Below are 14,500 nucleotides of genomic sequence, written 5' to 3' on the forward strand. Positions count from 1 at the left end.
CGATTGTCGGAGCAAACTCCGACCACTAAACCACCTCCTTTCCCTCCCCACTCTCCTTCTCATTCGTAACCGACAAAAGAGAAACAGGGAAGCAAGGTCGCCACCTTATTGCCACCGGGAACAACCATCCTAATCTCACTCGACTGTCGGAGCAACGTTCACCTACACTCTCGATGCAACCTAGATGAAAGAAATGAAAAACCATCTGGTACCCAAACGATACCCACCTAATTTAAGGGGCATCAACCTCTATAATCTGAAATTAAGTGACCAAACTGGGTAAAATAAAGAAACCAATGCATAGATTGAAGTAAAGGCTGTTGATTGAAACACATAGAACAAACATCAACCAAATATGGTCCCTATGGTATCGCTGCTGATAGGAAGTCGGAAATTGCAGACGAAAACATGGGTTTATCGTTGTCTGTGGTTTAAAGAACGCCAACTCCAGTATACCCTAACGCAATCACACGATAATAAACTCAAAAATCTGATCCAACGCAAAATCTGATCATTAGGATAAAATAAAATGTTACCTGACGCCGATTAAGAACGTAAGTGTATTTCCCCCAAAGCTCCAGCCGGCTTTCCATAAGCTCAAGAACCCTATGTGTGCACAACACGCCAAAGCTTGTTATCAAATCAACCATCCAGACACAACCTTCCCCACAATTGGGAATCGAGGTCACCAAATCGATTTTCATCCTTGCATTGACTCCGTAAGCCACCCAGTTCATCTCCCTACTATCGATTTTATAAAGGAACCACTCCGTATCGGCTACGTGGTCAACAAGGTCTTCGTCAAGACCACTGTTCTGCTGAAACAACCAATCAGACCCTTCAAGTTTCAAGAGCTTCATGATACAAAGTCTTAAAGATTTAAGAAGAGTTGCTTCTAAATCAAACACATACACACACACACACATAGAGAGAGAAGGTGCGCCCTTCTTAATTTACTAATTATTAAAATAAATATATTAGTATTAGATTTAAAAAGAAATGAAAGAAAATTGAAAAATAAATAATCCAAGGGTATTACAATAAAGACAAAAAAAAACGTAATAAAACTAGCTTAAAATGACCACGAAACCAAAAAAGTCAAGATTTGAACTAAAACTCGAAAAAAATACATACCACAGGGACCATTTTTGCAATTTTGTATACATATAATACTTAATACAAACATTTCACATAAAAGATACATATATAATAAATCTTAACTCAAATTAAGTTTAGGTTTATGTACTATTGAGAGTAACTCACTTCAAAGATCTTCCTTACATGATCTATTAACACCTTATAGTGTTAATTGTTAACCTATATGTGATAATGATCAAATATATGATATATAGAAACTTTACCTAATATATTCCTAAATATCTATGTTGAACATTATTCGTACAACTGTACATTTCAATTGTATAATTGTACACTCCAAGTATGCAATGGTATACCTATTTTGTGCAGCTGTATAAAGCAATCCAAAGTTCCTGTTCTCATGAAAACATACAACCATATAAAGTCATGCATAGTTGTACACTTATATTTCTCCAGTACACATAGTAAATGTACATGCATATGAAATGGCATGTACATTTTTACAAAATGAGCTATGTGAAACTATTCACCAAAAATCAAGGTTAATTAACCTAATTTTAGTCCGCAAGCATTCATTATCTTCTAAAGAGGAAAGTACTCAGGGAATGATAATCCTAATTTATCCATTAAAGAAATAAATCAGCAATTCCAAAAGCTCCATTAAAGCTCACTTTTGATCAAATTGAATGTTTTAAAGCTATGTTTTAGACATTAAATCAAAATTTCACAGCCAACTCATATCATTAATGTAATTCATTTATTAGATTCAAAATCCACAAGATGTGGTGATGGTTTCATGAAGTAAGGGTTTGAAAAACTTCATTAAATCAGCATGAGCTCAAATTCATCATATGAAGGAGATTACATCACTAGATTAGTGTTCTACACATAGACTATAATACTATATTCGAATCAATTAGTGGATTAACAATATAAATAATATTTATAAGAGATTTATAACATTAATTTAGAAACTTATTGACTAAGAACTTGATGAAATAATTATCTTAAAGTGGCTTTTGTTTCACATAATGTTTATGAATGAATTGAAATATATCAATAATTGTAATCCAATTTCATATTTGTTTACTTGGCATGAAATGAAATTTATATTTAATTTCATATTCTATTTGGTTGATTGGAAATGAAATTGAAATAATATAAAATAACATAATTATTATCCCTTAAATAACAATTGATTTTTGCTAAATAGTCCCATAAAAGGGTAATTTGGGTTTAGCATAGTTAACATGGTATATTTTCTAATATGTCAAGTTTAGCTCCTCATCAAACTCAAATTTTTCTACTTAACCTTCTTCCAATCCTATTAAACATTTTAAAATAATAATTAATTAAGTATTTCATTTATTTTTAATATTTTTATTTTATTTGTATTTTAATCTAATTATTTTTGCTTTATTTAATTAACTAATTAATTTATTTATATATACCAACAAAGACAAATTCTAGCCCTAAAAGTGGGTGATACCCAAGGTACTATCCGCATAGAGTATTTTAGGTCCCTATCTTTTTCTTTGGTACATCATGTTGACTTGAATATCATTATGACAACTAAATACATTTGACATTAAGTGTATGTATGAGGAGATCTATTTTCTTTTCATCATTTTAATCACACATCAGGAATGTTATGCATAATGTTTATAATAACATAAAACTTTCCATAGTTGAAACATTTCATAATTTCCTTAACAATTTCATTCATATTTTCATAATATAGTTTACTGAATAAAAGAGTTAGTTTATTTATTTTCATAACATACTTTATAAAAGAGTTAATTTACTTTTATAACATAGTTATAAAAGAAAGTTCATTCATTTTCAAAAGATACAGTTCATTGGCTTTCATAATATACATTAAAAAAAAAACAAACACACACAATTGATATAATAATTAATAAAAGCAATGTGTTTGCTTGAGCCTTATCCTATAATTAGTTCATGAGCCTTCATTAATTAATTTTCGTGAAAATCTAGAGATAAACCCAAATAGAAAATATTAAATTGAACCAAAAGTTAGGGATGTCAACCAGGCAAATAAGATCAGAATTGCATCCCCACCCCCGTCCTCAAAATTTTCCTGTGCCCCCGCCCCCGCCCCCACCCCCGAATTCACCATCTGCTCCCCGCCCCCGCCCCGGATTGATTTTGGACTACCTTATTTGGGCTAAAAGAAGTTCTTGTTTGGGCTAAAAGAAACTATTTTTTGAGTAACAAATAGATATTTATAACATCATTTTACATGTTACAAACAACTTAAAAACATGTTTTTATTGAATTTTTGTTTGTAAAAATCATTTTATTATTTATTATATTTATATATTTAATATATGTCAATTTATATAATTTATTAACGAGATCTCCACGGAGGTTTCAGGACGGGACTACCAACTCCCGCCCCCGCCCCCAAAATTAAAACGGGAGTTAACCTTGCTCCTGCCCCCGATTTTTTCAACAAATGCCCCCATACGGGACGGGAGCTCCACGGGATCGGGATCCCACGGGATTTTTTGACATTCATACCAAAAGTATTAAGGCGAAATAAAACTTACAACGTAGGCGCAAAATCGGTCAATACATGCATTTAAAATAAAAACAACCACGTTCAATCCAAGCAACCAAAACAAGTCCAAAACAAGTAAGAACAACAAATGCAGTTAATTAGCTCCTATGTAACGATTTTAATGATTTTAATTATATTATACATGTGATTAATAACAACAATAATACTTTACAAGAAAGTAACGTTACATAAATCCTTTGTTGGGGATTGGATGATTCAACTCCACTAATACAAAACACACAAGCTCTGAATTCTTTCAAAATCGCAATTCCACCCTTTTCGTTTTTGTTATTATTATTATAATTTTTTTTTCTAAATCAATGGCGCACATCGATACTTAGATGAAAACAAGCCTTGAGCAAGTTATATTTACAGACTTCAAAAACATATTACAACCATATTAGAAAGAGGCTATTCACAAATATCATACAAATCAATCATATGCAACTCCATTCCCATCATTCTATGTAGAAAAAGAATCAACGAATAATAACAAAGACATCAGTAAAAGATGTCTCAACATCTTCTCATTGTTGGATGCAATCACGGGTTTACTCCAAGTTTCTTCTGTTCCTTTTCACAAAAAGGTATAAAAGTCTGTATATTTCTTCAATTCAGGCTTTTACCGAGTCAAGTTTCTTTTTGTTCAAATTTACTCATGCCTCAAAGCTCCCGATAATGCTGCTTTGTAAAGGCCTCATATTCACATGCTTTGAATAATGTTTCAAGAATGGAACCCCTTCTTGAGTACACTCATTGTCACTCTCATAGCCTTTTCGATGTGGCCCAAGAGCTATGAGAATGATTGCTAAAAACATACACAATCCCTGGGATTTAAGTAGGAAAAGCTTCAGTCGAATTGAAGATAAATGATCAAATTATATCTATCAAGATCATATATAATGACATATTTAGTATGTTAACCTCAATAGAGAGAATAGACAATCCAATCCATTTGCAAAAATGAATGTTTGCCTTGATAAAATCCCTCAACTCAATAAGATTTCCACTTGGGTCTTTTGGGAAGTCCTGATTTGATTGAAACGATTCATCAAAAACAGAAGCTAACAAGTGAAAGATTAGCAAAAAGTGAGAAAATCATATAACGTACCTTTTCCCAGTTCGGATTCAAGATTACATCCATGGTGATTGTACCTTCCAGGATTAAAATCAAGAAGATGAAGATAAGGTACTTCATTCATGTAAGGATAACAAGGATTTCAAAGTTCCTACATAATCAGACCAAAAAAAAGGTAGAAAATGGGTCTAGATCAAGTATAATATGAGAGGATACACAATAGAGACACCAAATATTTGCCATTTCTGCAGCAATATGACCCCATAATGTTATCGCACACAGAATTGCACCAAATCCAAGGATGGCATACATGAACCTGCATTTTATTAAGAACAACCTCATTCAAAACCGGATAACGAACTTTAGCTCCCGGATTAACATTATGCTTCATCAAATTCACTCCTAAGTTTATGTCATATACAAATTTACAGAATAGAGATGGCGAATGTGAAAAGTGTAATACCAAGGAGCAAGGGGGTAGGAGTCGTCTACTTGATGATGCCGAATCTTAATCATCCATACTGCGTAGAAAATCGTGGCGATTCCATACATTCCCATGACAGAATTAACAAGTTTCAGCAACAATTGCATGCAAATCCTCACAAGCGTCGTCATTTTCTAGAATGAATCTATCGCTCAAATCGTAACAAGAAATTTCTTCTAGAAATTCGACCTCGTGTAGTTATGAGCAACGGTAAAACTGAAATCCCAAACCCTAAGATCAGAATTAGGGTTAGGATTCAGGCTAAGAATTGTGGAGGGAAGAGGAGGTGATCTACGATAACCACCAGACAAGAGCTACATATTCTTCCTAGCTTTCACGAGAAAAGGCATTAATGTCTTAATCTGTTTTAAAAAATTCTAATTATTTAATGTAATATTAAAAAAAAAAAAAACCAAGTTACTGTGGTGTAGTGGTTATCATGTTAGTCTTAGACACCAAAGGTCTACAGTTCACATTCAAGTACTTTGAGAGAAAAACGATTTATGTGGTGAGAAAATGACTTTTCTATTAAGTGTGCATTAGATTTTATGGTGTAAGTTATTTTTTTTTTAAATATTTTTCTTAATTTATGTATATTTTAAGATAAATTTATTTTTTACAACCCAAAGTTAAAAACAGGTTTCGAAACATAATAATTCTTAACTTATTGAAAACTTTTTTGAAGGATTAAGGATAAATTATTATTATTATTATTATTATTATTATTATTTTTTTTTTTTTTTTTTGACTTATTGATTTTGAAAAAAACCAATAAATCAATAAGTTTAAATGAAATGTCATTATCTTAACCTACATCCATAATAGGTGTTTACCCATTTAATATTATTAAATGATGACTACATCTATTTAGAAACCCATTGAGATTTCATGTTAGTAAGAGAAAATACTTTCGAGGTGAGTCTCGTGTTTACTTTTGATAAGGTTATTATTATTTTACATGTTTAATACGTTTATATACATATAAAACATGTGATTCGCATTTATTGTTGGTGCATGTATATAATGTAGGTGGGTCATTGGGTGCTTTAGCTTTGTAATTAGGATAGTTTTGTGGACATATATCTGATATGCCTTAGCTTTGTGTCAACTATCAAGACAAGGTGAAAATTTTAACCCCATGATTAGCGGTTCAATTTTATTGAGAAACCTAACAAAAAATTGGATAAAAAATGTGTCGAAGAAATAATTGGATTAGAATTTTAATCCAATCAACCCGACTTAAGCTTCTTTTTGTACCTTTATTAGACAAGGTGTATCTTATTATCTAGGCACATAGTTGCAATTAATGAATAACATTTTGGTTATTTCACTACCAATTATTTATGATGTTTTCCTTAATTATTTAAAAAAAAAATTAAATATAATTATTTAATATATAAAAGCTCTCTCTCTCTCTCTCTCTCTCTCTCTCTCTCTCTCTCTCTCTCTCTCTCTCTCTCTCTCTCTCTCTCTCTCTCTCTCTCTCTCTCTCTCCATCTTCATCTATTTATTGAATTGTATGTCAGTGAAAGAAAATTAGAATCATATGCTTGCAATGGTGATAATTCCGAATAAATAAATCAGAAAATAAAGGAGAACAATGCACTTCATGTTCTTGATGAAACACCTCAAAGAAAAGTTTTTCAATGAGGTTATGAAAGAAAAGTACCTCAAAGAAAAGTACACAAACACCCGATTTACTACAACTATTTATTTGTAATACAATTTATATTTATCTATACATCTTAGTTCGGATGGGATCCAAATTATTCGTCAAAGGAGGGAAAAAAAAATTATAAAAATGTTAAGTGAATATCAATGCGTTATGCAAAATAAGATCATATAGTTAAACTTTTGATAATCATTTATTATTGATAATGTTTATGTTATTTATCTTAAGTTATAAAATAATAAATATTATATCTAGCTGATGTGAAATTATAAATAATTTGAACAATAGAAAAATAACATTTATTGAAATCAAATTATTTAATGGTATCTACTTACGTTTTACGTGTGTATAGAACCAATTATATATTTCAACTATTTTATTTTATTATGGTTATGATTTTTTAATGTTTTAATTTTTTGATGATGTTTTAGTTTTATCATGATTATTATTTAAATTATTAATCACAGTTTGTAATGTAAAGCAATTTAATTTATAACTTTATATTATTATTATTATTATTATTATAAAATAATCTAAAAAGAACTTAAATAAAATGTTGTCATTATAAAATATAGTTTTTGGAAATCTTGTAGTTAATTCGATTTTTTTTTTTTTTTTTTTTTTTATCATATTCTTTTTTGAATAACAAATACAATATATTAATAAATTACTCCTAAATTCACATATGTCTCAGACGAAACTTGAACCCTCAACCTCAAAGAGGGAGACAACACCTGATATCGTTACCGCTGAACTAAAAGCCCTTTGATACTTTAATAATTTTCTTTTAAATATATTAAAACTATACTTGATACCACCTTGCCATCTTAGTGACATCACATCGACACATATACCTTCATGCCGTTATACTGAATTCAGTCTTTCCTCCCAAAGGTTAGGGCTATAACAATCTTCCCTCCACCCTAAGGTTAAAGGCAATGACAATCTTCCTTTTTTTTCATTTGTTTTTTTACTAGTTTCCTTGAAGAACAATAATATTTTTATGTTTTTGTCCTATACATAAGGACACAAAACATGATATAAATTTGGTTAATCTAATTTCTAAACTATAAAGCATAAGAAATCATCATAATAAAATTCAGAAAAATATAACAAAAGCATCAGAATTAACAATAACAAGTAGTTAATTAGTTTTTAAACTAAAACAAACAACAAATGGACAATGGCCTACATTTTCACTTAGATTGGTATATGATGACATGTCTAAGCCGACACAGAAGGGTCACGTCCGGCCGAGAAACCTGGCGCCCTGGCCGAGCTAAAGGGAAGCGGGATCAGCGCCCGCCAACACCCCTAAGAGCAAGGCATCCCAGTGAAAGGCCCGCGTCCGCCAGGGACGCTACCGCATCAAGACAAAGGGTACGGTCAAGCGACAAGGTAAAGGATCAGAGCATTACCGTCGGAGCCAAAGGCAGTACTCTAACAGAAAGAGGTGCACAATCCTCCAATCAGCGCCTCTGAACTTGTTCCCTAAAAGCGATCTTGGCATGTATGGACGAGCAGGGTCGCTAGGTATAAAAAGGCGCTATCAGGAGCCCCTAAAGGTAAGCACTCATCACCAAGCTATTCCTTTCAGATATACCCTAAACACCATCTAACTTGACCGTTGGAGCGTTCTTCCGGGAGTCTCCTCCCGGGAAGCGGTTGATGGCGATTTCCTCATTTGGTGCCATCCGTTTTGTGCGACGAAGATCGAAACCAAAACCACCGTTCAATAGAATCCATGGCATCTGGCGGCGGCAACGGCATCGAACGAATTCAGAACAGCCCCATACGTTCCATGACACCATTAGACGACATGCCACCACCTATAATAACCACCAAAGAAGCCACCGGGGAGGGAAGCTCTGTGCTAACCAAGGTGTCACCAACAAGCGAATAGTTAGCCCAACCGCTTCCCGCACCATCGGAAGTGAACCGCTGAACCACCACCTCAACAACCGTGGCCAACCTTGGGGACAATACCGTCGGCCACACCTTTTCCAATGTCGTTGACATTTCCGCCAACGACGACACAATTCTCAATAAACCAAATGTCACCATTCTTTACCCCGATGGTACAACACCAACTTCCCTTTTTTCCAGCAGCGATGGCAATCAACCAAACACCGAACACCCAACCGAAATTTCATGTGTTGCCACAAAGCCAGATACCAACAAGCACACAGTCGACACTCCCACCACTCGCATAAGCCATGACAACACCATCATTGGTTTCCTACACTACGACAGGCACTTGGGGCGAACCTCTGGTAACCACCAATACGAGTCGGCAACAACCTATAACAACACAACTCCCAACCCAATCTCCGCTCATTCATCTAGGATACTCGTTACAGTTGCCGTTCCAGCAACAAGCCTTCCATGGTTCGAACCCGGGGTATCAGGCATTCTACGGTCATCTGGGAGCGTCGTCGTATAGCACGCTGCACTAGTACGATGCATAAGGCCCACTAGCCATACCTAATAAGGATTGCCTATCGTGGAGTGTCACATCTCCATTTACCAAGGAGCTGCTAGATTACGAAATCCCAAACAAATGAAAACTCCCGAACTTGAAAACCTACAACGGTACAACCGATCAGGATAGCAACATTGATACGCATGAATGGACAATGATGTCGTTAAAGTTAGACGTGCGTTTCTGGTGCATATACTTCCCAACCACCATAGATGGAAATTCGGACACGTGGTTCAAGACATTACGACCGGGTAGCATCTACAATTTTGGCCAATTAAAATATATCTTCCTTACAAACTTCATACAATCGCGTAAGTACAAAGGTGACTCCCACTCCATCATTAGGTGTAAGCAAAAGGAGGGGGGAGACGGTAAGAGAATATTTCACGCGGGTTATAGATGCCACGTTAGATGTGCCAGGTCATGATGAAGGCCTTATAACAGAAGCTTTCACATGGGGACTCCTGCAGGGTCCTTTGTCACAAAAACTCATGGGAAAAAACCACAGACAAGAGCCGAATTTAAGGAAAGGGTGGAGAGGTATCTAAGACAAGAGGAAGGCGAGGCGGCGAAACAAGCGTGTCTGAGCGCCATGACAGTCAAGCGCTATAAACCAATCCACGTAGAAATGCCGGGAGGAAGAAAATATTCTAGATGAGGAAAGAGACCGATGGAATGCTTCAGGCCATTCATCCAAGATGACAGACGAAGTCGATGACCAGAGGTATACATGGTTGCAGACAAGCAACAAGAAAAGGCACCAAAACGACGATACTGCGAATACCATAAGAGCAAAATGCACGATACCACTAATTCTGCAGTCCTCAAGAAAGAGATGGAGGAGAAAAAACTTATGGGGGAGCTTGTGGAGATAGCACGTAGCCTGCATGCCAAATTCGACTTAGGAAATGCCAAATGAGCTCCAAAAGAGGGCACTCAGCCCAAGGAAATATTCATGGTATGCGGCAAGAGGGGCAGACATGAAGGACCTACCCGCCCAGAGAACCCTGTGGACACAAGTGCTCACATTCTCGGCACAGTATCCCAGGCCAAAAGGTTGGATAGGTGATAACCCACTCGTAATCCAAGCCTCCATCAAGGACGTGGTTATACACAGAGTGTACATCGACACAGGAAGCTCAACGGACATCATCTACGAACACTGCTTCCGTCTACTCCTAGTTAAGTCGAAGGATGTCTTGAGACCTACAGCGGGAATATTGGTCGGATTCACGGGAAATAGTCTATGTCCATTAGGATCCATCCACCTCCCCTTACGCTGACTAGTCACGATAAGCAGTGGAGGAAAACGGTTTTGGTCGATTGTGTAGTCATCCGACATTCAACAGAACATAACCGCATCTTGGGCTGGGCAGTACCTACGTTTGAATTGCACCAGAGTAGGTGCCTGATGCACTGACACTATGTACTCCCATGGAAGTCCTTTTGCATACTTGTCAACTTTCGTCAGCTCATCCGGAACAAGACGTAATGCGAACTCCATCTTCTCTGTAAAGTTGTTGGTGTATTCATCAATAGACATGCTTCCTTTCTTCAAGGTAAGGAATTGGTTTTCTAGCTCGAGCAGATTTTGGGCTGAGCAGTACCTACGTTTGAATTGCACCAGAAATTCTACCCATGTCAGTTGCAGGGGCTCATTGGGGCTCAGAGTCTTCCCCAAGGTATTCCACCAACGTACAGCGCCTCATCGAAATTGATGCACTGCAAATGTGGTCTGTTGTTTTCCCTTGCAACCGCACGTCATGAAAGCTAATTCCATCTCCGAGATCCAATCCATGACCCCGATCGGATCCTCCTTTCCAGTGAAAGTCGATGGCTTGCAAGTCAGAAAATCCTTGTACTTGCATCCATTCCTCTCGACTTCGTCGTCGTGGTGGTTTTGTCGAACTATTGGTGGGTTGACTTGACCAACAGTCCCACTGTAGTTCTCCTCCTCAGTCTGCCCTTCATTCAACTCGGGACGTTCGATCTGAATAGTCGCTTCCTCTCGATTTTGCTGGATCAAACGTCTGGTTTCCTCCATTTGACGATCCAACATTTCCTGGATCATCGCTTGCACTCCGGCCATCGTTATTGGCTCAGCAGCGGCTACCATAACCGGTATATGCTTAATCACTGGGGTTTGGTTTCGGTTCCCATTTGCATTCACGTTTCCGCTACGGGTTCTTGCCATCTTGATCTATACACCGAATAAGGTGAATCTAGATCTTTACTTAGGATTGACGGTTAAATCATCCTTATCACTCCGAAACGTTTATATGCTAGTTCTAATATCATAGTTAAACGCTTAGAATCCTAAACACATAAGGTTTCCAGATCCGGTCGGCAACATACCATAGATCCGAACAACTAACACTATATCAGGCACAAGTATTTAGCACATAAAAGCATTTTAGGCACAATTCCTAAAATAATCTAGTGCTCACACCTCAGAATCATCGCTTAGCATTCTAAGTTTAAGTCTAGAAATAAATCCATATTCCTAGTTCGCTTAAACTAATGCTCTGATACCAACTGTGACATCCCCATTTTCACAGCCAGAAAAGACCGATTTTGTTTATGCTTTATAAAAATCAGAGTACTTCATTTTATAAAAATGTTGCGGAATTTGTTCCCAGAAAAACATGGTAAATACGTTATTAAAACATTTTCGAAGAAACGTATTTATTTCATTTTAAAACGTTTGGGACGTCATCGTTAATACCGAAACATAAGCATAAACAGAACTTACAATTATTTACACTAGTGATCTACATCTCTTTAAATTTCTCAGTGTAATGTCACTTCATATCAACACCTGTGATATAAATAAACTGAGTGGGTCAGGTTGGGAAACCTGGTGAGTACATAGGGTTTTCAACCCACAATAATATAAATATTATGTTTAAACAATCAAACAATCAACCCAATTACCCATCCCCATTATCTTCTTTATTCTTAAGGATCTACCCTAAGAATCAACTATTTCTCATTCATTCATTCCTAAGGATCATCCTAAGGAAACAACATGAAGTCCATTGTTGCCAATGACACATTGGTCAAGCGCAGCTGCTAATATTGTCACTTAGGCTCAGCTGCCAGAATTAGGACATTTTCTATGAGGCGCTTCTGCCGGTATTGACCTTTAAACACTACTGTCATGGTCATAAGGCTCCCTATTAGGCGCAACTGCCGATACTATCCTTAGAGCGCAGCTGCTAGGATGTTTACCGTAGATCTAAATCATCTACGGGTTGTGGCGCAGCTGCCAGTGCTCATCTATAGGGTACTAGGTCCACTGCTGCCAATGTATACCTATAGGGCACTAGGTTTGTACTAGTAATGTTCCTCTATTTTAGCTTTTATCCATCATCATTCATCTACCCATGTTTTACCCAACATATTTTGTAGATATAAAATACTTTATACAGTTTACATCATTTAAAACATGTATAAAAATCTTTCACCAGCATAGACAACAAGTATTCAGACAATATGCACACATAACACGTAATTTATATTAAAATACTTCATATCTATGTGTAAGATGAAAGAGACCATGCACTCACAACACGTAAATTATATAATAAATACTTCATATCTATGTGTAAGATGAAAGGGACCATGCACTCACCTGAGAAGGTGGTGACTCGGTACTCGGACAACGCTTCGTTACTTTAAAATAATTTCCTTCGACGAAACCTACTATTATCACCAATAGATTTTAGTCTATTATTCGCCGAGACTAATTAATAGTCTAGCTATTATTACTATTATATATGCGTTAAAAAAATACTTATATAACCCATAATAATAGCCCAAGTATTTATTATATGTTCTTAATAACGTTAATATAATTAAATAAAAACTATATTAAAAATAGCGTAGGCGTAGCTCACTTACAGCGGATTTTATAGAAAATCAGACTTTGCTTGGAGCAGTGTTTCTGAGCCGAAAAGCTCTTCTTCTCAGATCCGTCGAGCACTCCGGGGCTTCCGCCTCGTGCTAGGGAGGTTCCCTAGGCTTTTCGGGGGATTTCGGGGCTAGAGAGAGGTTCTAGAGAGAGAGAGAGAGTAAAGAGAAGAAAGAATGGGAAAGGTGTGAAGAAAATGAGGGTGTGAGAGGTGGTATTTATAGGGTGAAAATGGCTGAACTTGGTGCCACATGTCACCATCTAGTGGCAAGACTTGGGGAGAAAGCAATGGCCAAGATTGTGCCACATCACCCATTTTCGCACAGCACACTTCCGACTTCTAAAATCCGTAACTTTCACATACGACCTCCGTTTTTGACGTTCTTTATATCCACGCGTAGGTAAAAATAATATCTACAGCTTTCATTTTGACTCCGTCAGCTAATTCTTGACCGATCTTAAATTTAACAGTACGAGGCGTTTAGACTGTTAAATGACCGCGAAGAATTCGTAACTCCTTCATACCGACTCCGTTTTCGTCTGTCTTTTTACCGTTGAGTTCCTATTAATGAGATCTTGAACTCTCATTTAGGTCACGTAAGCCAAAAACCGCTCGAACTAAAATTCGAGTTTCGGGTCGTGCACTGCTAAGCCGAATCTTAGAAAAATCATAACTTCCTCATACGAAGTCAGATTTGGGTGTTCTTTTTATCGATGATCTTAGTTTAACATATTCTACGACTTTTGTTTAGATTGCTAAGGATAAATCTCGCTCTATCGTAAATTCACTATTTACGCTTCTCGGTGCCGTGTCGATTTTGCCGTAAAACTTCGACGGGCCATAACTTCTTCGTTATAACTCGGATTTCGGAGTTCTTTATATGTACGGAAACCTTGTGACATATTCTACAATTTGGTTAAGATCTTTTGTCAAAAAGTCATTTTCGACCCCTATTTCCTCTAAATTGACTAGCCCGAATCTGTGGGCGTTACAGAAATGAGAAGTGAAACCAAAAAAGTAGGGAGCGGACCGGCAGATGAGAATGAAGTGATCAACGATGAATACCTCGATCAGACGATTAGTGTAACGATGAGATTTTCAAAACAAAATTTTCATTTTTCAACAACCAAGTTTATGTAAAAATATTCTCAAAAGTATTCAACAATAGTTATAAAAACATAACATATC

The 14,500-nt window shown here is 36.2% G+C and overlaps 1 protein-coding gene across 1 annotated transcript; it reads right to left on the reverse strand.

Annotated features, from left to right (window-relative positions):
* Window positions 1–3,830: 3,830 nt before the first annotated feature.
* On the reverse strand, window positions 3,831–5,613 carry LOC145033566 (tetraspanin-19-like). The gene is made up of 5 exons (XM_078982155.1): window positions 5,224–5,613; window positions 4,977–5,076; window positions 4,794–4,874; window positions 4,607–4,711; window positions 3,831–4,509 (listed from the first exon to the last, which is right to left on the reverse strand). Exons 1-5 carry the CDS (start codon window positions 5,373–5,375, stop codon window positions 4,339–4,341), a joined length of 609 nt encoding a protein of 202 aa, XP_078838281.1. The 5' UTR covers window positions 5,376–5,613; the 3' UTR covers window positions 3,831–4,338.
* Window positions 5,614–14,500: the final 8,887 nt, after the last annotated feature.

This window comes from Lactuca saligna, chromosome 3 (assembly GCF_052625555.1).
Source record: "Lactuca saligna cultivar CGN05327 chromosome 3, ASM5262555v1, whole genome shotgun sequence".
Classification (NCBI taxonomy): domain Eukaryota; kingdom Viridiplantae; phylum Streptophyta; class Magnoliopsida; order Asterales; family Asteraceae; genus Lactuca; species Lactuca saligna.